General features: G+C 37.1%; 1 protein-coding gene across 1 annotated transcript; it reads left to right on the plus strand.

Annotated features, from left to right (window-relative positions):
- Window positions 1–4,807: 4,807 nt before the first annotated feature.
- On the plus strand, window positions 4,808–22,968 carry LOC110597929 (butyrophilin-like protein 10). The gene is made up of 8 exons (XM_021725188.3): window positions 4,808–4,938; window positions 9,541–9,715; window positions 13,182–13,307; window positions 14,449–14,796; window positions 15,495–15,776; window positions 19,081–19,206; window positions 19,742–19,814; window positions 22,413–22,968. The coding sequence occupies exons 2-8, from the start codon at window positions 9,625–9,627 to the stop codon at window positions 22,432–22,434; spliced, it is 1,068 nt and encodes a 355-aa protein (XP_021580863.2). The 5' UTR covers window positions 4,808–4,938; window positions 9,541–9,624; the 3' UTR covers window positions 22,435–22,968.
- The last annotated feature ends 757 nt before the right edge of the window (window positions 22,969–23,725 follow it).

Raw genomic sequence — 23,725 nt, forward strand, 5'->3', positions numbered from 1 at the left:
AGCACAAGAAATCAAGTCAACAAAAATTAAAACAAAAATCAATTAAACTGAAAATAGAAAAACAATAGAGAATATCACTAAACCAAAAGTTGAATCTTTAAAAATAGTAAAACCTTGGCAAATCTCTAGCAAGAAAGAAGACAGAATAAGAAAGCAAGAGACCAATACTTTACAAGAACATAGACATACAACAAATCATTTATAAAATATTAGAGAATTGAATCTAGTAATATTTTAACAAATAATAAGTATCATGACCAAATGGGATTTCAAAAGAAAAAAAACACATTGTCAGTCAATTGACGAATAAAAAGCATTTGATGGTACCTTACATCGATTCATGATAAGAACTATCAGCAAACTAGGAATAAAAGGGAACTTTCTTAACTTGATGAAAGGTGTCTATGAAAAAGCTACAGGTCTCATCATCATTATCATAATAATGATGAAAGATTGAGATTGCAAAGAAATCAAGGAAATGCCCTGAGCCACCATGTCCACTCAACATTGCACTAGAAACACTACCCAGTGCAATAAAGCATGAAAATGACACAGAAACCATGCTGATTGGAAAGGAGGAAATAAAATGGTTTTGATTTAACTTCAGAAAATTGCCCACATGAGAAATTCCATTGACTCTAATAAAACCAATAAGGGAGTTGAACAGCCTTAGATGGGTAAATGAATAATCAAAATGTGTACATCCACACAGTGGAATACACCTCAGCAATAAAAAGAGTGTACTGTCGATATATGCAACAACTGGGATGAATCTCAAGGCACTATGCTTAGTGAAGGAAGCTAACCTCAAAAGTTTACACATTTTGTGATTCCACTTCTACAATGTTACCAAAGACAAAGCTGTGGTGATGGAGTGTCAGAACCCGCTGACAATCCGTAACTCCTGGTACAGCAGAGATGCATAAAGAAAGACACACGCACACGCACACATCCAGTAGAGAATAAGCAGCAGGTTTATTTTTTCCTTCCTTCTTTTATACAGCAAAAATGAAACACATCTTTCCGGCAGCTTAATCTTATCAAGCATGGATAAACATTCTCAGAGTAACTTTGTTCATGGTCACAGTGCTCCATATTTCTTATTATCTGAGTTGTAGTTAGTTAATTTCCGGGCAATCACATATCTATATCTATATAGATTTTAAACTTGGCAGAACATTCTTTTCTCCCGTCTCCTCAAGACTGCAACAAGGACACAACTCAAAGAGTTCATACGGTTCTCACAGAACTCCTTGTTTTGCTAAGCACAGCAAAACTTCACTGTTTGTGTGCATGAGCACACAATGGAGAAAGGATCAGCAGTTGCCAAGGGGTATAATACAAAATAATAAGGGGGTATAATACACAAGCAGTTTCAGGGGGCAATGGAACTATTATTCTGTATGCTGATTTTTATCGTTACATCAATCTATACATATATTGAAATTCAAAGAAACTAGGACTTTCATCTAAAATATACAAAGACCTCTTGAAACTCGAGAATAAGAACATGAATAATGTGATTTTTAAATGGATGAAAGATTTGAACAGACACCTCCTAAGGAAGACATACAAATGGCACATAAGCATATAAAAGAAGTCAACAACATACATCATTAAAGGACTGTAAATTAAAACGGCAATAAAATACCACTACAAAACTATTAGAATTTTATACTGTTAATTTAAATTGTATGTGATACATTATATTATTATATTCTATACAATATATTGCATTAAAATGTACCTATAAAATAAATTATATATATTCTAGCTTCCTGTCTTCAGAAATATACCTATATAATTACAAAATTAAAAATACGTAGGGTTGGGGATGTGGCTCAAGTGGTAGCGCACTCGCCTGCCATGCGTGCGGCCCAGGTTCGATCCTCAGCACCACATACAAACAAAGATGTTGTGTCCGCCGAAAACTGAAAAATAAATATTAAAAAAATTTTTAAAATATGTGTAAAGTTTGATATGACTAAAACTCAGTAAAAATAATTTTAAAAAACTAAATAAACCCTCTATCTTCAATTATTTCTGAATGAACTCTAAAAAATCACTAATTTGCAGGTCCCTCAGCTGGGCAATACAGTGTTAATCTCCAGCTAGCTTTGCAGTAGATGGCACCACTGGTTTGTGGGTTATGATGATCTTGTTGTCTAGGTTTTTCTTTAGGGACCTGAAAGAGGTCCCTACAAAAAATGACTCTTTGCTTGGTCACACTGATGTCCAAAAGATGACAGGAATGAGTTGAAGATGCTTGGCATCTTCTCAGCAGCACATGGATCCTTCTCTGAAATAGACTGTATATTATGCAACAAAGCAAGTCTAGCAAATACAAAAAATAGAGATACTACACTGTATATCTATCAGATCATAATAGAATGAAATAAGAAATCAATGATAAAATAAAAGAAGATAATCCAACACCTAAAGACTAAATGATATGATATTGAATGAACAATGGCTAGCAGAAGACATCAGAGAGAGATAAAAATAAATCCTTAGAGGTAGATGAAAACATTGATACAACATATCAAAATCTCTGGGACACTATGAAGGCAGTGCTAAGAGGAAGTTCATTACATTAAGATCATTCAATGAGGGGCTGGGATTGTGGCTCAGTGGTAAAGCACTTACCCAGCACATGTGAGGCTCTGGGTTTGATCCTCAGCACCACATAAAAATAACATAAAGGTCATTGTGTACACCTACAACTAAAATAAATATTTTTTTTAAAAAAAAGATCATTCAATGAATCCACTAAAAGAGAAATTAGGAAAACTACCCCATCCAAAATAGCCCTCCCAAAAAGATAAAATACTTGGGAATCAATCTAACAAAAGAGGTGAAAGACCTCTCCAATGAAAACTACAGAACACTAAAGAAAGAAATTGAAGAAGGCCTTAGAAGATGGAAAGACCTCTCATACTCTTGGATAGGAAGAATTAATATTGTCAAAATGGTCATCCTACCCAAACTGTTATACAGATTTAATGCAATTCCTATTAAAATTCCAATGAAATTCTTCATAAACTGAAAAAAGCAATCATGAAATTCATTTGGAAAAATAAGAGACTCATAATAGCCCAAGCAATCCTTAGCAAGAAAAGGATTGAAGCAGGAAGTATCACAATATCAGACTTAAACTATACTACAAAGCAATGGTAACAAAAATGACATGGTACTGGAACCAAAATAGATATATTTTGTACCAATGGTACAAAAATAGAAGACACAGAGACAAACCCACATAAATACAGTTACCTCATACTAGAAAAAGGTGCCAAGAGCATACACTGGAGAAAAGATGGTGCTGAGAAAACTGCAAATCCATATGCAGCAAAATGAAATGGAATCTCTGTCTTTCACCATGCACAAAACTCAACTCAAAGTGGATCAAGAACCTAGTAATTAGACCAGAGACCCTGTGCCTAATAGAAGAAAAAGTAAACCCAAATCTTCACTATGTTGGCCTAGGATCTTACTTCCTTAACAAGACTCCTAAAGCACAAGAAATAATATCAAAAATCAATAAATGAGGTGGATTCGAACTAAAAAGCTTCTTCTCAGCAAAAGAAATAATTGATGATGTGAAGAGAGAGCCTACAAAGTGGGAGAAAATGTTTACCACACACACATCAGATAGAGCACTAATCTCCAGGATATATAAAGAACTCAAAAAACCTAGGGCCAAATAAAACAAATAATCCAAATCAATAAATGGGCTAAGGAATTGAAAAGTCACTTCTCAGAAAAAGATATACAAGTGACCAACAAATATACAAACTGTTCAACATCTACAGTAATTAGGAAATGCAAATAAAAACTACTCTAAGATTTCATCTCACTCCAGTCAGAATGGCAGTTATCAAGAATACAAGCAATAATAAGTGTTAGTGAGGATGTAGGAAAAAAGGTACACTCATACATTGCTGGTGGGACTACAAATTGTTGCAACCACTTTATAAAGAAGTATGGAGATTTCTCAGAAAACTTGGAATGGTACCACCATTTAACCCAGCTATCCAACTCCTCAGTCTATACCCAAAGGACTTAAAATCAGCATACCATAGTGACGCAGCCACATCAATGATTATAGCAGCTCAATTCACAATAGCTAAACTGTGGAAACAAACTAAATGCCAATCAATAGATGAATGGATAAAGAAACTGTGGTGTATATACACACTGGAATATTACCCAGCATTAAAAGACAATAAAAATTATGACATTTGCAGGTAAATGGAGTTAGAGTAAGTGAAATAAGACAATACCCAAAGCCCAAAGTCCTAATGTTTTCTTTGATAAGTGGATACTGATCCATATTTGGAGAAGGGACATGGGAAGAATGGAAGAACTTTGGATTGGGCAAAAGGGAGGGGGCATGGGACAAGAAAGATAGTGGAATGAGATGGACACCAGTACCATGTGGTAATTATGGGTACATATATGATTGCATGAATGGCACAACTCTACATTGTGTACATCCAGAGAATTGAAATGTTGTGTTCTATTTGTTTACAATGAATTGAAATGCATTCTGCTGTCATGTATAACTAAGTAGAACAAATTAAAAAATGGAAAAAATATTTAAAAAATAGATATGAGGTGTCTTCCAAAGTTCATGTGTGAGACAATGCAGGAATATTTAGAGGTGAAATGAAAAGACTAGGAGAGCTATAATCTAATAGCCAATGAACCTGCTGATATGGATTAACTGGGTGGTAACTGTAGGCAGGTAGGGCATTGCCAGAGGAAGCAGGTCACTGGGGGTGTGGCCTTGGGGTTTATATTTTGTCCCTGGTGAGTGGAGCTCTCTCTTTCTGCTTATTGCTGCCCTGTACTGAGCCCTTTCTTCTGCCATGGCCTTCTGTCCTACTCAGACCCTGAAGAGTGGAGTCAGCCAGCCATCTTCCGGACCTCTGAATTGTGAGTCAAAATAAATTTTTCCTAGTTTACATTGTTTTTATCAGGTCTTTGGGTCACAGCAATGAAAAAGGTGACTAAAACAGAAATAGAAAGAGGTAGCACCTAAATTCCTGGGTTTTTTTGTCTACTCCCAGAAAAGACATAAAACTTTCCTCCCCTTCAGAGCCTCCCTCCAACACCCACCCCCCCTTCCCAAGAGCACCCTTGTCAAACATCAATTGACAATAAATGGAGTGTTTATTTCTGAACTCTAGCCTACCTTTCTCCCTCGGTATTCCTACCCTATACCTGTGATCCTTCAACTCCCTGGAGATGAGAGGCTAATTTGTGACCTCCCTCCTCTCCATTCTTTGCATACTTGAATAGAGCCTTTCTTTCTCCTCAACACTCATCTCTCCGCCTGCTTTTTCTCTGAATCTGGATATGGAGAAAATACTAGTGCTTAAGGAGGCTTCCCACACTTTCAGTTCAAGGTCTTCCAGTTTGTGAACTATCTGGGGTTTGGTTTGGGTTTGTGTGTATAAAATAAACTTTTAGCAAATTTCTAGCTTTAATCTAAATTTTATTTTTGACCAAAGAGAGAAAAAGATGGGCAAAGCCTTTACAGAAAGTAGGTGAAGGAAGATATTAGAGAAACCTAGTATAATGCCCATGGAGTGTTTCAGGCTCTGTTGAGGTTGTTAATCATTAATTTGTATGAAATCAGCCTGTCTAATCTGTGCTCTTTGGTTTTTTCCTTTTGTAGTTTTTTCTTTCATTTTCAGTTTTTTTTCTTTACAATGGTAGTTATAAAACTTACCCAATAATGCTGCTTTGTTGAACTTAGTACTGCCAGTGGGTTTCTTTCCTAGATAATCTGACTTGATTCCTGCTCAGGGCTCCTTCCAACTTCCTTTTTGTTTTCTTCTGTAACTCAGATGAACTCATTTCTCCCAATCCTGAATCCCTGAAAGAAAAATTTCTAGGCAAATATACCCCAGATATTTGGAATCTTGCAAGAAATGTGAAGGTAAGTCTCTCCTGAGGTCTATAAAGAGGATCCTTCCCCAAGTTGAAGAAAGAGGAAGCTTGAAGAAAGGGCCATGTCATTGTCCCATGCAAGGTTCTACAGCACAGAGGAGGTGAGGACAGAGTGCTGTGCTTCCTGGCAGGAGAGCAGGATGAAAGAATAGAAAGAAGGAAAGAGGTGGAAAACTAGAGCCTTCTGTACAAGAATGCCAACTAAGAGGTTTTAGACCCTGCTTGCCAGGGTTCTGAGGTGGGAAGGGTCTTCTAGGTGTTTCCATTGCATTTACTTCGTGATGCCTACATCTGTAGTCTTCAAACTATAGGATATGCATGAAAAGGCTCTTCAAGAGAACTTCGATGGTGGTAATACTGATCAGGAGGTTTCTTTCCCATCTAGGTTTTCACAATTTTTTTACATACAAAATGCAACACATAGCTTTCCCCTTCCCCTTCTTCTCTTCCTTTCCTTTTTTCCTTTATTTCCACTTTCCTTCCCATCCTGAAGAACTCAGATTTAAAGATTTAGGTGGAGAGGAGCAAAGTAGCCATTTGTGCTGCCAGGGCAGGTGGTTAGGTGAAAAAGGGATGCTGCAGCCATCCACAGTGTCAGAGCCAAGTAGGTGAGGGGTGTCACTCTAGGTGCAAAGTATTTTTCTTGGCTATGTTCCATAATGTATTATTTAGCCTTATAAGTGAACAATATTAACTTAAAGGCAAGATGTCAGTTTTCCTTTCTCATCTTCCTGAATTCAGCACATTCCAACAAGGGATTTGCAAAGTATCTGAAGGAAAGTTATGCACACACATTCTCAAATAGATCCATTTTAGCAAAGAGAATACATATATACTAAAATATTTGAAAATAAATTCCATTAAAATTATTCATAATTATGAATATTAACTCCTATTTTTCTTCTAAGAATTTTCTAATTTTGGATCTTACATTTGGGTTCATTGTTTGAATTGATTTTTGTATATGGTGAGGTAGGAATTCTGTTTCATTCTTTTGTCTGTGAATATCCAGTTATCCCATACCACTTGTTATTTTTATTTTCCTATTGACCTGTCTTGGCACCCTTTGTCAAACATCAATTGACAATAAATGGAGTGTTTATTTTTGAACTCTATTCTGTTGATCTGTTTGTCTATTCTTAGATATGATACCAAAAGCACAAGAAACCAAAATAAATTAGATTGGATTTCATCAAAATTTAAAACATTTTGCTGCAAAGAATGATATTAATAAAGAAAAAAGACAACCTTCAGAACAAGAGAAAATATTTGCAAATAGAATATTTAATAAGATATCTGCATCCAGGATATATAAAGAATTCTTATAATTCAATAAAAAGATTAAAACACAATTTTTAAATGGGCAAGTGATCTGAATAGGCATTTTGCCACAGAAGATATGCAAATGACCAATAAGCACTTGACAAACACTCAGCATCCTTAGTGCAAACCAAGACAACAATGGAATAACACTTCATGTTGCCTAGGCTAGTGTCTTAGTCTCTGTTTTAAAAATTATTTTAAGTGATACATAAAAATATAAAAACTGTACATATTAATGGGGTAGCCTATAATAATTCAGTTCAAGTACACATTCTATAATGTTTAAACCAGATCAAGCATTTCTATCTCTTCAAACATTGATCATTTCTTAATGGTAAAATCATTCAAAATCTACTTTCTAGCTATTTGAAATGTTTAGTAAATTACTGTTATGCATAGTCATCCTACTGTGTCATGGCACACCAGAGCGTCTTGCTCTTATTTAACTGTAACTCAGTACTCATTGATTAAGCTTTTCCATCCCTCCCTTGACTTACTGTCCCCAGCCTCTGGTAACTACCATTCTACTCAGCTTCTGAGATCAATTTTTAATATTCTATATATGAGTAAGACTATGCATGGATTATTTAACATTATGTAATGATCTCCATAATTTCATAATTCACAGTATGAATTACATAATTTCATTTTCATTACATAATTTCACATTATGTAATAATGATCTCCATGTCCTTAAAAATGACAGAATTTCATTCTTTTTGGGGCATGAATAGTATTCCACGCTGTATACGTGCCACATTTTCTTTGTCCGTTCATCAGTTGATGGAAGTAGATGAACAAATAGGTTGTTTCAACTCCTTGGCTACGGTGAATAGTGCTACAATGAACAAGGCTGTCTTTTTTAGTCCATCTTCTGTTGCTATAACAGAATACCACAGACTGACAGATGCATAAAATAGAGAATTGAATCATGGTTCTGGGGGCGAAAAAGTGCAAGAGCATGACACCAACATCTGGTGAGGGTCTTCATATATGCAGCATCATCTCATGAAAAAGGTGGAAGGGTGACAGAGAGGGCGAGAGATAGACAACAAAGAGGGCCAAATGTTATCCCTTTATCAGGACCCTGCTCCAGTGATACTTCACCCCTCTTATGATAGTGACCTGACTTCATTCATGACAGTAGACTCCTCCCATGGCCTAGTAGCCCCTTAATAGACCCACCTCTCAATAACCCCATAATGGCAATTAAATTTCAGTATAGATTTTGGAGGGGAAAAATATTTAAACCATAGACATAGCTAAAATAAAAAGAAGAAAGGCAATAACAAGTGCTGCCAGAATATGGAGAGTCTGGCATGGTGGCACACACCTGTGATCCCAGCAACTCAGGAGGCCAAGGCAGGAGGATTCCAAGTTTAAGAGCAGTCTGGACAAAATAGCAAGACTCTGTCTCAAATTTTTAAAAATAAATAAATAAAAGAGCTGGGGATATAGCTCTGTAGAAGAGCAAACCTGTGTTCAATCCCCTGTAAAGGAAAAATAAAGTGAAATAAGAGTGTGGAAAAATTGGAACCCGCATACATTACTGGTGCAAATGCAAAATGGTGCAGCCACTCTGGAGAACAGTTTGACAGTTCCTCAAAATATTAAACATAGAGGGGCTGATGTTGTAGCTCAGTAGTACAGGGCTTGCCTAGCATATGTGAGGCAACTGTTTGATCCCCAGCACCACATTTAACAGTCAATAAATAAAATTAAGGTATTAAAAAATATCAAACACAGAGGTCCCATCTGACCCAAAAATTCCTCACCTGGAGAATCAAAAAGATATATCCATACAAAAACTTGTACATGAATATGCATAAAAACATTTTCATAATAGCTAAAAAAGAAAATAAATGTCCACCAACTTATAAATAAATATGTTATGACCATGTAATGGAATTTAAAGGAATGAAGTGCTAATACATGCTACAACATGGATGAACCTTCAATGAATTATGCCAAGTGAAAGAAGCCAAACACAAAAGGTCACAAATTGGGATTCCATTTATATGATATGTTCAGGAAAGGCAAATCCACAGGGAAAGAAGATTGTATGCTTTTAAGGTGTGAATTTTATGACATGTGACTTGTACCTCAACCAAGATGTTATGAAGAAAAATTTAACCATATCTGGTGGTAACCCTTTAATAAACATGTTCAGGGTGGAAGTGTATGTAGGTATGAGTATTTTAAAGTGAAAGTGCTATGGAAAATCTTTCTTTTTCTTCCTTCAACTGACTGGTGATTTAGATGGAGCCCTGCAAAGTAGCAAAGAGTGAACATCTGTAACATTTAATCAGCTACAGCAACTGTACCTTCTGTTTGACCAAGAAAATGAATATCCTCGTGGGATTGTTCAAAATTCCAAAGAAAATTGTGCTTGGGAGTTGGCAATCTGTATGTTCTAAATTTGAGTTCTTAATAGGTAAGACTTCTAACTACAAATATGATGTACCACTACGGGAGAATTGTTTTAGAGAATCCCAAACCCCATTTTTCATCAACTCCTGAACTTTATAGAACAATAAGGCTTATTTCTGTTTTCCTTTTTCAATCATTTCCTTTGGGTTCCTTCATAAATATAAGTGGTATGAGAGAAAGACAAAGGAAATACTAGAAAAATTGCATCAGATATTTTAATCTTGCAGTGAGTTTGCATAAAAAGATTTTGGTATAAACATTTATTTGAGGAGCACTGAGATACTTTATTAAGAGTATCATCTTAGGGCTGGAGCTGTAGCTTAGTGGTAGAGCTCTTGCCTTGCTAGTATGAGGACTGGGTTCAATCCTCAGCACCACATAAAAATAAACAAATAAAATAAAGGCATGCTGTCCATCTACAACTACAAAAGAATTTTTTTTTAAAAAAAGATTATCATCTCTATCAACAGCTTCTTAGATTTATGCATGGTTTCCACAAATAGTCCCTTTCCTGCTGCTGATGGGGATCTGGCTCTGTCAGCTAAAAAGAATCCAGTTGAGTTTATTTTGCCCAATGAGATAGTTGCCATAAATTTTGTTGGTAACCTGGCATTTCCTAAACTTTCAAGAGGCTTGGATTCAGAGCCTCCCTCCAACACCCACCCCCCCCCTTCCCAAGATAAAACATACCAGTTGAACTTTATTCTTTTTCAGCCTACAGAATGTCTTAGGCTGGTTTTTTTTTTTTCACCAGATTGTCACTTAGATGGTGGTGCAAGACAAGCAGCAAAGAGTGAACATCTGTAACATTTAATCAGCTACAGCAACTGTACATTCTGTTTGACCAAGAAAATTCTCAATTACCTAGCTAGCATCTCCACCAGTCAACTGCACTGAATGTTTCTACCTATCATAAAAAAGGAGATCATAGAGCTCCTGGGGGAGTTCAAGATACAGGCATCTAAAGAGCACAGATTTGGTCTTATCTTGGATTCAATGGATATAAGTGGCAAAGGAGGCCAAGCCAATGTTCCTAAATGGAGTTCAAAATAACAGACTATAAACTTTGTCCTTAGATATTTCTGTCAATTTGTAACTGCTAATGTGAAACCAATTGCAAAAATAATTATTTTAACATAGTATATAAATCCTGCAAGCTAAAGATTTACTGTTTTTTATTTTAATGAATTCAAATTATCAATTCTTTATTTCATGGATCATGCCTTTGATGGACCTAAAAAGCCATTGTCCAACCCAAGGTCATCTAAATTATTTTCCTGTTACCTTCTAGGATTTTTATAGTTTTGTTTTTACATTTGAATCTATGGTCCACTTTGAGTTCATTTTTGTGAAGGATGTAATGTCTATATGTAGAGTCCGTTTTTCACATGTGAAGATTGTTTCAACACCATTTGTTGAAAAGAAAGTCTTTGCTCAAATGTATTACTTTTACTCCTTTGTCAAAGATCAATTGACTATATCAGTATGCATCTATTTCTGGGCCCCCTATTCTATTCCAATGATCTATCTGTTTATTCATTCACAAATACCAAACTGTCTTGCTTTCTATAGCTTTATAGTAAGTTTGAAGTCAGGTAATGTCAATCATCCAATTTTGTTCTTCTTCAGTATTATATTGGCTAATTGGTCTTTTCGGCTTTCTACATAAAACTTCAGAATCCACAAAATAACTTGCTGGGATCATCCTTATTTTGAAATAATAAGAAAAAATTGATTGGATTTCAAAGTCATTCGAATTTTCACCAAAAAATGTCAATATTATATTGTTTAAAAAAGAAAGAACTATTAAATTCCTTAAATTTGATTCAAAAATGAAAATAAAAATATTTTTAAATTTATATCATCAACTTGAGCAAATAAAATATCTCACCAATGGTGACTATAATGAAGTTGAAAAGATCATGATCAGTAATTATAATTGATAATTATCTGTAGTCATTTCAAGTATAAAATGAGAAATAAAGGTATTTATTAAAGCAATTTCAAATGCTATAAAAATTTAAGATATTTATACTTAAACCTTTGAAATTAAATATTTAATATGCTTCCTAATAATTTCTACTTCATTTTCTTATCATAATGATAGGATATTTTAAAATTTATTTTTTATGAAGCCTATGTAAATGTCTACAAATCTCCTTCCAGTTTACTACAGTATGAAAAAGTGGTATCATTTTTTTTCCATGTGTCATCATATCCAAAAGGTCAGGACTTACTTCCTACTCCATAAAATAATTATATGCTTAGTCTTTGGAGTTGTTGTCACAGTCCTCTAAGACTCTGCATTAGTCATACCACATGCCTCCATTGATCAAGGTTCATTCACCCACATATAAAGAATATCATTCCATATGAAGAGAGATGACCTTTGGAATTCTCTTCCTCTCTATTCTTTGGACCAACCCCTTCCTAGACACACTCTGAGCAATAGGATCTCCGGGCCCTGGGCCCAGGAAAGCAAACTTCATAGTTGTAGCCACCAAATTTCCATATTGCAGTTGTTTCTGAGAGTGCTACAGTCCCTTCTTCACTGCTAGTTACAATATTTTTCATATCCTGGTAGGGAACATCAGAATTCATCTCTGGGCAAGCAAAGGAAAGTAAGCAGGCAGGTACTGATAGAACCCACTTGCTTCTCCTCCTACTCCAAGGAGGAGGGGGTCCATAAGCTCCTGGAACCTCTAGAAGCAAATTCAGGCTACTGGATCCCCAGACATTACAAGATGTACAATTAGAAGTGAGTCACCAGCATGTAAAAGATAGCTGGAGCCAACAGTCAGCCCTCTATTGCTGTAACAAAATATCAAAAAATAAAATTCTAAGAAGCAAATACTTATTTTACTCACGATTTCAGACATTTCAGTCTGTGGTCACTTGGCTCTGGGGCTTTGGGCCTGTGGAGGCACAGTACATCATGGTGGGGAGTGCATGGCAGAGAAGGCTGCTCACCTCATGGTGGCAGAGAAGTAGAGAGGAGGGACTGGGTCTCAATATCCCCTTCAAGGGCATGCCTTTCAATGACCTAGGTTCCTTCTCTTAAAGGTTCCACCATCTCCCAACAGTGCCACAGACTGGAAACTAAGCCTCCAACACATTTGCCCTTGGAGGACATTCAAGATCCAGAATATAGCAAGCCATGAGATTGTAAGAAATCACCAAAAGAGACTAAGCTGTAGGGTGAGAAAGGGGAACCAGTGAAGAAAAATAAGTAGAAGCAGCCAGATATGTGTGAGGAATAGCAAGACTGTGGAAGCCTGGGTGTCCCTGAGAGGACTAAAAACCAGAGTCCTGAAATTCGTAGGAAAAGGAACAAGAAGCTTAGTCTGTTTCTAACATTAGCACCAAAGATATGCCCCTCCTGCCTGGGAGTGAGATTTCTGTGTTCCCTTCTATTCTGCCTCTTGCCTTATATCTCAGAGTTCACCTTTTTATCTCTTTCATTATTTCAGCCTTTCCTTCTGCAGCACGAGCACATATCCTTGGGGTTGCCCTTCCTGGGTCACCAAAGAAGCAGCGAGTCTCTCCAATGTACCATGGCAGCCTCTTCTCACTCTATCTCTGTCTCCAGGTTGCAGGTAGGAACTCCTGTTTCTCTTTCCTATTCTGAGTCTCTGGTTCTATGATACAAAAGAGTGAGTGGAAAAAAAAGAAAGAAAACTCAGAAGAAAGTAGACAAAAATACAAATAAATTCTTTGAGAATCTGGGAAAAATAAAAGTAAATAAATTAGCTTTTTAACCTTACTAAGTACCAGGCATTATTCTTGCATCTCTTGATCCAGGCCTACTGGTGAGTGCATATGGTGTGTGTGTGTGTGTGTGTGTATGTGTGTGTGTGTGTACGCACGCACGCACACACACACACACACATGCACACATGAGTGCAAGTGTGCATGTGGTACAGCAAGAATTGAGAAGAAGTGAAGAAGCCTCACATTGTAATTAAGAAGCACAAGTTCTTAGAATCTCATGAAATGACAGAATAAGACCTTGCAAACATAAAAGATTGCATGCCCCATTGTCTCATCCCTTGCTTATGGCAAACACTACTATCCGTTCTCAGTCATGTTTCCTACTGGGCTGTTTTGGATTCTCTGTAGACACAGTTGTCCAGTTATTCACTCCCAAACCACTAGAGTTCATGTGTGAACCCTTCTTCTCTCCTCCCTCCCTCTGTGTTCTCTTCTATTCTGCCCCTTGCCTTATATCTCAGAGTTCATTTTTTTTTAATCTCCTTCATTATTACAGTAACTCTCCTTCAGTAGCACAAGCACAAAGCCTTGGGATTACCCTTCCTAGTTGAGGACAGACTCTAACCCAAAGAAGTTATTGCATCTCTTTCCCAAATCCAGGAGTCTAACTTTTCAGCTCCTCACCAACCTCCCACTCCCACAAGGAACTAGGTGAGTTAGGTAACATTTCCAAGGATCAAAATTTAAAGAAGCACTCACTCTTAGGAGCTTGTTGCCTGTGCACTTGCATAGCCCTGAGCAAGGCCTTCTTAAATCATGACCCCCTAGGTGCCTTGTGAGCTTCACTCTAGCCCAGGCCCACTATTCTACTTTCAACATCTCTTGGCTCTGGGGCTTTGGGCCTGTGGAGGCCCAGTACATCATGGGGGGAGTGCATGGCAGGCCCACTGTTCTACTTTCAACATCTCTTGCCCCTTCTTTGACCTCAGTCCTCTCTGACTCCATCTCTGTTTCTCTTTTTTTCAGGGGCATTCCAAATCCAAGGGCCCCATGAGCCTGTGGTGGCTGTGCTGGGTGGTGAAGCAGAGCTACCTTGCTTTCTCTCATCTCAGCAGAGTGCTGAGAACATGCAGATAAGCTGGTCCCGCTCCCTGTCCTCCCAGATTGTACACCTGTACAAGGATGGGAGCGACCAACCCAAGGAAGTCATGGAGGAGTACTCAGGGAGGACAAAGCTTGTGAGAGATGCTATCAGTAAAGGCATTATGGTCCTGAGAATCTTCAACATCCAAACCTCTGATGATGGACAGTATTACTGTGGGTTCCAGCATGACTCCTTCCACAGTGATACATTGATCGAACTGAAAGTGGCAGGTAATGGTCCAGGTTCTGCCCTTGAAACCTCTTTAGAGTGAGTTTACTCTAGGATAGATTTCCTTCTCTGATCCATGTTCCTTGGAAACATAAAGAAGAGGTTGTAAGAGAAATGGAGGTGGCTAATACAATAGCCTTTTTCATAATTCTGTATACCACTGCTAGGATCAGGCTACCTTCAGGGTTTAGAGATAAATAGAAGATAATAGAATCATGGTGGGAGTCAAGAAATGGGCAGGGTCAGGTATAGTGGTGCATGCCTATAACCAGTGGCTTGAGAGGCTAAGGCAGGAGGATCATGAGTTCAAAGACAGCCTCAGCAACTTAGCAAGGCCCTAAGCAACTTAGTGAGACCCAGTCCCAAAATAAAAAATAAAAGGGCTAAGAATGCAGCTGATAGCTAAATGGTTAGGTGCCCCTGTATTCAACCTCTGATATCAAAAGAAAAAAATAAAGAAGAAGAAAAAGGAAGAAAGAAATGAGCAAGCACCATTTGTATTGAACAGTGTTGGACTCATCTCTTGTCTGAATCTCCATCAGTTACGGCCAAGATATTTTCAGAGCCTCAGTTTCTGCTCTATGCACTATGATCTAGTCAGCAGCCCCAACTCTTCAGAGAAACATAGACATGTGTGTGTGTGTGTGTGTGTGTGTGTGTGTGTGTGTGTGTGAAAATGAGCATTTCTTTCTCTTCTCAGCTCTAGGCTCAGCTCCTCACTTCCACATGGAGGTTACTAAGACCAGAGAAACCCAACTGGAGTGCATGTCAGAAGGCTGGTTCCCTAAGCCGAAGGTCCAGTGGATAAATTCTCAAGGAGAAGAAATTCCACCTGTGTCTGAGTTTCAGACCCAGGACCATGATGGACTGTTCCACGTAACCACATTTCTCCTATTCAGAGATTCTGCAAAGGCGAACCCGACATGTTCCATCTGGAACCCAATCCTAAATCAGAAAAAGGAAGGGCAAGTGTCCATAGCAGGTCAGTTGTCTCTCTTCCCTTACTTACCTACCAGGTATGCTGCACTCCTGCTTCTGCTCTCTTCCATCACACCACAGCAGCCTTGACAATTTCCTTTTCTTTTTCTACTTCCTCCTTTCCTTTCCTCACCAGACTTTTTCAATCCCCAACTGACTTAACACCTCCATGAAACTGAGGCCTCTTCATCAAAAACTACAATCTAATCTCCTCTTTAGATCTCAATACACCAGTCTCTCCTACATTGCCTTTTCAAGGTTCCTCCTCAGATATTTTGTTAGATCTTTCCTCTACCTAAATGTCCTGCTAAAATAATTCTTTTAAGTTTAAACACAGGTAAGAATTCCTCACAGATAGACAGTCATGATTTTGGTCATTTACATTCTACCTTCCTTCTTGATTTATGCCAAGTCCTATTGTATTTTTTCAATTATTTTCTCTATTCTTCATATAGATAACGTCTATTTATTCATCTAATCTTTGCTAAAATATTACTTCCTTAAAGAAGCTTCCTTTTACTGCTCATCTAGCCGAATTAGATTTTGGCACTATTCTCTGTCATAGAACCTTGTTGTTCTCATAACCTTGGTACCAAACCAAATATAAGCATCTATTTCCTTTGCATTTATTTATTTAATGTCAGTGTAACTCATTATAGAGTAAGTTTTATGAAGATGGGAGGTTTGAATTTTTTCTAATCATTTAAAATCCACTACCTAATATAGTAAATTAAACAAAGAAATCATTCAATTTTTATTGGCAAAGAATTCAATGAAGATAAGAGTTTGGGATGGCTTGACCTCATGTAGGCACTGAGGTCACTAATGACAGTGGCAGAACTAGCCTGGAGAGTGGTATGGGAGCCAGAGCCTGGTGCCATCAATAAGAGGGAGAATGACTGTGAGACCAGAAGAGAGGAAAGAGAGATGCTCAAAGGAGAGGGGTTTTGTATGATCCAGTTTTAAGTTGTAATGCAGGTTACTTATCCCAACTTTCTCTAATTTGAATCAACCTCCCAGTGCTCCCAATTCTCCAACCTAAACTTTTCCTCTGAAAAAAATTCCTCAACATCTTTCATCTCCTCCCTCAAGTTCCATCTACTTTTTTATCTTAATTAAAACCCAAATTTCCCCAAAAGATCCCCCCCACACCCCTTTTCTTGCACTGCATGCAATTCCTAGGGCTACTTACAGGCCTCTGTCCTTTTCCAGCCATGTAAATGCTTCATGTCAAGATCAGGTTTTGGCACCTGGATTGTAGTGTGCCTCTGCACCCTGATAGCTTTTATCACCTTAGAACACTCCCATGACAGCTCATCCAGCACTCCAGAATCTCAGATATATAAATGCCACATATCCACTATTACACATTCATTTTCATATTTGTTCAAAAATGTTTACTCATCAACTTCCATGAGCCAGCACATGCTATTTGCTGAGAATGACATAATGGCAAACATATAGTACCTATCCTTGCAGAACATGAAGAGAGGTTACAAGGAAGGAGAAGAAAATGAATCAAATTATAATTTTTAAAGTGTTAAAAATATAATTCTCATATAAATACATGTAAACCAGGTGCTATGATTTTAATTAATGTGTAAATGAGGGAAGGACTAGGCTAACAAAGATAGTTCAAAAATCAATGAAAAAAGGAAACCTAAAAATATCACAAATTTAATGTCCATTGGGACAATAAAACTATAAAGAAATTTTATTCATTTAAATCAGATGATCTTTAGACAGTTTTACTATTAGATAAATTCTAAGATGACATTGAAAAGGTATGTAGTTTGTCACCTTTTATGTTGTTTCCACATTTTAGATAGTTTTTCTTAACAAAGGCAGTTATTTTTACCTGTGAAAGCCCTAATTTAAACATATTTTTTACTTCAGACATACGAATATCTTTAAATTTGTTTAAAACAATAATCAAATAATTAAAATCAAGCACACATATTAGAACACACCTGTAATCCCAGCAACTGGGGTGGGTGAGGCAGGAGAATCCCAAATTCAAGGACAGCCTCAGCAACTTAATAAGATCCTATCTCAAGAATAAAATGGGCTGTGGATGGGACTAAGTGGTTAAACACCTCTGGGTTCAATCACTAGTACCAAAAGAAAAAGGAAAAATAATTAAAAAAAAAACTAACAAAAATCCATAATTTTAAGAATGGTGAAAATTCAATTTTAAAACATTTTCCTTCAAGACACAAATTAGAAGCATCAGATATACCAAATGAGATGGTTTATTTCTAAAGCAAAGCCTTTCAGAAGGTACATGACCTCTGACAACTTCAATTACATTCCTGTGTAATCAAAGATAAGGAATACATCTTACTGTATGCAGTTGCTCAACTTTATATGGAAAAAAAATACAAGACAAAAGCAGAACCAAATCTCAATCTTTCTGGTAGAAGATAAAAAGAGTTGAAGACAATTATGAAGTAAATAAAGTGAGAAATTGTGAATAGAATTAATAATCAGTTACCATTAGTGTTGGTTAACACTGATACCTAATAAAGATACACATGTGCTTTTCTTCATTACATCTATATTAAAATCTCCCTTCCATTTATTTAAAAAAGTGGTTTCTTTTTCTTGAAGTTACAAAAAAGTCTTACATGAGAAAAATAATGACATTCTGTATGGTACTTACTGGAAATGCTTTTTTTTTTTTTTTCCAGAACAGCATCATTAATTCTTTGGAAATATTTGCATTAAGTACAAAATTCAAAATAGCATTTTAATTTTGGGTTTACTTTACTTGGAAATATGATTTTTTCCAGAATTCAGCAGAAAAGAGTATATTTATATTTACATGTGTTTTATTCCCATTACATGAATGACAAATTGATTTTTATTAGGAAGCAAATTTTATCTCACTCTTTAACCACAACTTCCAGTTCTTGTTTACTTCTGTTTTCATAGGTTTTTCAGACTTCTGTTCCCTGGATTCCTCCAGGCTATCCCAGGCTAGCAACCTCAGCATGGTCAAGCTTCCATTGATTGACTCCCCCACCTACTCTTTCATTAATACTTTCAATTCCATTACACTTTGTCACACTGCTAATTATTCTACTTCAGAAATGAATTTATTTGCTGAACAAATAAACTAAGTAAGAAAATATTTAAAAGGAAGCATGCACTTACTGACTAACTAGGTCAGGAATGAAATGTAGATAGACGGAGCATCCCCAGAATACAATTATTGGAGGGAGGGATTGCGGATTCACTGAGCAAGAAATAAATGTGGGAACAACTCTTTTCCATTGAAACTAACAGGGGACACATCTGAATTTCAGATGCCGAGCCCTCCAGTTCCTATCAAGTCATAATAGGAGGCACTGTTTTGCTATCTACTTTGATATTGTCTGCTGTCATATTCATTGGACTTCACTTATATAAACAGAGACAAGGAGCAAGGAAAGGTAAAGATATTCTTCTTTTCCATATATGAACAGCTCTTTTCAGAGTAATCAAAATCAGCAAAGACAGTGCTAAAGGAAATATTACTTCACATCTGTGAGATTCTGATACCTCAACTTTAAAGTATAGAAAATAAGACCTCTTGACAGAACTTCTATGCAGATTAAAACAAATTATTTACTGTAAAAATCTTACACTGCTCTAATACAATAGGCATAAAAGGTTGTCGTTATTGTCATTATGATTGTTAATAATTTTGTGGGAGAAAGAGGAGGAAGATTTTTTTAAAAGGGGGAGGATAGAAAAGAGATGGACCAAATATTCATGATACACTAAATATTCATGACGTTCTAACTACCCAAGTGATACTTATTATGACACTGTGATACTTCATCTGCCCAAGAAATGCCGATAAAATCCATAACTGCTCACTAGGCCAATCAAAGAGCTACAGCTATGCTAAGTGTACTTGTCTTCGTAAGTTTGTATGCCAGCTACAGGCAACACCTTATTAATTCACATCCCTTTCAACATCAGTTCCAGTCCCTGTAACCAGACTATCAGCCAAGAGGGTTGAAGAGGCAGAGAAAAATGATTCATGTGAACATATGTAAGTACGTGTGTAAATATTATATAATTACAGGATTCATGCAATGTGCTTGCAAACTACCCCAAGTGTGTTAATCTAAATCATTTATTTCTCTTTATTTCTTACTGTATATCATGAGTTGATTTGGTTAAACTGCAATATGAAGTCCTGCTTCCTTGGAGAATAAATGACAAAGTTGAGGTCCTGGTCAAAAAATTAACACGTCTATGGAATGTAGATGCTCCTTAAGCACCTCATGACATTGTAAAGACTAAAAGTGGAGGCCTCTGAGAGAACCAGCTCCTTCCCCTTCATCTCAAACCATGGCCTTCCTGCTCACAGTTTGCAGTAGAGATGTTTTCCCAAGATCTTTGCTGAATGTCCAAGCTTTTTGATTATTACAGCCCAAATTACTGGATCGAAACCACATATGCTCCTCTATGTGGAATTTTCTTGAATGAATAATCAATGTAAAAGAAAGACAGCTTTCTGATATCTCAGTTTTCAAAAGTAACCTAAGAATAACTATTAAAAAATAAATTAGGTAAATGTGTTCATATAAATATACTTAATAAATACTATAAATATACTTAATAAAAATGGCTGTACTATTTCGTATTCTTAACCAGCAACAACTGAAAGTTGTTTTACATCTTTTTTAGCATTTGGCAGTGTTCAGGAATTTAGCCAGTCTAGCAGGTATATAGAAGTATCTCGTTGGTTTTTTTGTTTGTTTGTTTGTTTTGTTTTGTTTTCGGGAGGGGGTACTGGGGATTGAACTCAGGGACACTCAGCCACTGAGCCACATCCCCAGCCCTATTTTGTATTTTATTTTGACAGGGTATCATTGAGTTGCTTAGCACCTTGCCATTAAGGAGGCTGGCTTTGAACTCAAGATCCTCCTGCCCCAGCCTCCTGAGCCACTGGGATTACATGTGTCACTGTGCCCAGCTGTTTGTTTGTTTTTTAGTAGTGATACTTTTGATTTATTGAGCATTTAATGGCAGACATTTCATGAACTTGTATTACCCCTTTACTTAAGCAAACTTTATTATCAAATTTAAGATAATGATCCCTCTTCAATCCCACATCCTTGAAGCAGGAGTTACTATTCTCTTTTCCAGAATTGCCAGAGCCAGGACTTAACCACTATTCTGTATAATGGAAAGTTTACAAAAACTTAAAATAATCATAGAAGTACCTTTCCTTGACAGCCAGAAAAGTGCTTCTAATTAGAAATACATATGTTGCAATCAAGGTGGTGACAGATACCTTGCCCAAAGGAAATGGTTCAAAAACTAGTTCTTGACAGCAACAGCCCAATTCTAAAGGCATTGACTAACTCTTCAGTGACATCAGCTACCTGCTTAAAATTCACCCACATGTGCACTAGCCCTCGGCTACAACAACTTCACTTTGCCAAAAGTACTGCTGCTCATTGTTGTTTTACTTTGCAATTGCCTAATAATATATGATGTCGAGCATTTTTATAAGTTTATTTGCAATCTATATCTTTGGATTATGTATGTTTACATCTTTTGCTCAATTTGTTTGATTTTTTATGTAGTTATATAGTTTAAAGAATTTTCTTTATATATTTTGAATACAATTTCTTGATATTTCTTTTATAGCTATTTTCTTACAGTCTTTGACTTGTTTTCTCATTTTCTTTCAACAGTATCTTTCATGGAGCAGAAGTTCTTAATTTTAGGAAGTCCAAATTGTCAATTTTTTTCTTTCATGGATCATGCTTTCAGTGTTGGATTCTCAAATCCCTTATATAAAATATTTAGTATTTGTATATAACTCACACTCTCCCACATATTTTCACATTTATCTAGAATACTTATGATACCAAATAGAATTTAAATGCTATATAAATTATTGCTATATGTATTGTTTAAGAAATAATGACAATTTTAAAAGTCTGTACATGTGTACAGATGCAGTATATTTTCCAAATATTTTCTATCAAGGTTGGTTGAACACACATAGAGATGTGGAACTCAAGAATTGAAGGCTGACTGTATGTTTATTAACATCAAAACTAATTTCACTGCTGAATCAGGCCCTTCAAAAGTTTCTTTTGAACAAGCTGCATCCCAGGAGAAAGTCTTCTATATCATAAGGGAATGTTTTTGAAAGACCAAAAGGGAATTGAATGGTTTGGCTGAATATGTGGGTCTCATAAGTGCCTTAAGAAGGCTCACTCACACATTAACCCAAAACTTTTCCCCAAAGCTTCTATTTGTGATGACTCTCCAAGTTATAACCCAGGAAGAAGTTGAGTCTTATTTTGTTATTACTTTATTTTATTGGTACTGGGGATTGAACCTAGTGGTGATTTACCACTGAGCTACATCTCCACCCTTTTCTATTTTTTATTTTTTTATGATTTTGAGACAAGTTCTTGCTAAGTTGCTGATGCTGGCCTCAAACTTGCAATCCTCCTTCCTTAGCCTCTAGAGTGGCTGGGATAACAGGTGTGCACCACTGTGACTGGCAAGTTGAGTCTTATTAATGGGAAAGGAATATCATCCATTTCTATTTTTATGTGAAAGGTCCCAGAAGAATAAAGGGGGCTAATGAAAGTGATGACACTGATATAATTTTTTTCAGATTGACATCAGCAAGTCCCTGAAAGGAACCCAAGGAAGGACCAGACAAAGACATATATACGACCCACTCCAGAGCTCAAGACCAGGACCAGGACCATGCAGGAGACCAGGCCTAGGTCAGGCCCAGGATGTTCAACATCACTAGCAATTAGAGAAATGCAAATCAAAACTACTCTAAGGTGTTGAGAGCCACAGCTGAAGGGGCCCCAGCAAACTTCCAGCTGCCAGCAAACTTCCAGCTGCCGGCTGATGATTGGCTCACAGCGGCCCCAGCAACATCTAGCTGATTGGCTCCTCTGCGGTGATACTCATTGGGCTGTTTCCCTGTCCTTTCAGACCACGGAGCTGCTCTTTGGAGGACTTCTTTGGCTCTGCCCACGCAACCCAGCCAATTGGCCTCAAGAGCAGGAGGATTGTGGGAGTGGGAGAGGCTTGTGTGTTTGTGGGAGAGGCTTGTGAGAAGCCGGTGGTGGCAGTTGGGCTCTGAGGGTTTTTCCTCAGGAGCTATTTTGTTTGGCCTGTGTGGTTCTAAAAATAAAGTTCATTTCTTTTGACAAGTGGCTCCTGAATTGTGCCCAGCCAGACTGTGGCATTTGGTGGCTTGCAGGGGGAGCGACTGAGGGTAAGTACACTGCTCACCCCTGAGGGCAGGGCGAGAGGATGGGTAGCCATTTTAAGATTCTTCTTTTGTTTTGCTTCACTTTTGTTTTAAGTTGCCTGTCCCTGGAGAAGAGTGAGACGGAAGAAAAACCGCTCACATCTGAGGAAAAACTATTTGCGTCTGAGGAACAGATATGGAGAAAGGATGGATGGACATTTCAGGAGGATAAAAAGGCTGATATAATGATTTTGTGTGGTTCCATTTTTATTTCATTCTGTCTCGGTTTTATTTGGCATCATCTTGTTGGGTTGCATTATAGTAGAAATATGGGATCAGAAATTAGTAAAAAACAAACCGAAAGAGTGTTAAGTAAATTGTTAGAGGAAGGAGGCATCCCAGTAAAATCAAGAGCAATCAGGGCATACGTTGATACAATACAAAAATGTAGCCCATGGCTTTTTAAGGAGGAGTTACATTGTGGGCGTTGGTATATGGTTTGCTTAGTCCAAAGCCTTCAGTTCAGACAATGGTAGAGGAAGGAGAAGACATATTGATTCAAGTAAAAGAGAAGGTCTCTCAAGTTAGTCAGACAGAGGAAAAGATTCAAGTAAAAGAGAAGGTCTCTCTAACTAGTCAGAGGAAGAAAGTGTAAAGCAGAAAAAGCCATCAGGGGAAAAGTTACAACAGGAGACTGCTACTAACACCTTTCTATC

This window comes from Ictidomys tridecemlineatus, chromosome 4 (genome assembly GCF_052094955.1).
Source record: "Ictidomys tridecemlineatus isolate mIctTri1 chromosome 4, mIctTri1.hap1, whole genome shotgun sequence".
Taxonomy (NCBI): Eukaryota; Metazoa; Chordata; class Mammalia; order Rodentia; family Sciuridae; genus Ictidomys; species Ictidomys tridecemlineatus.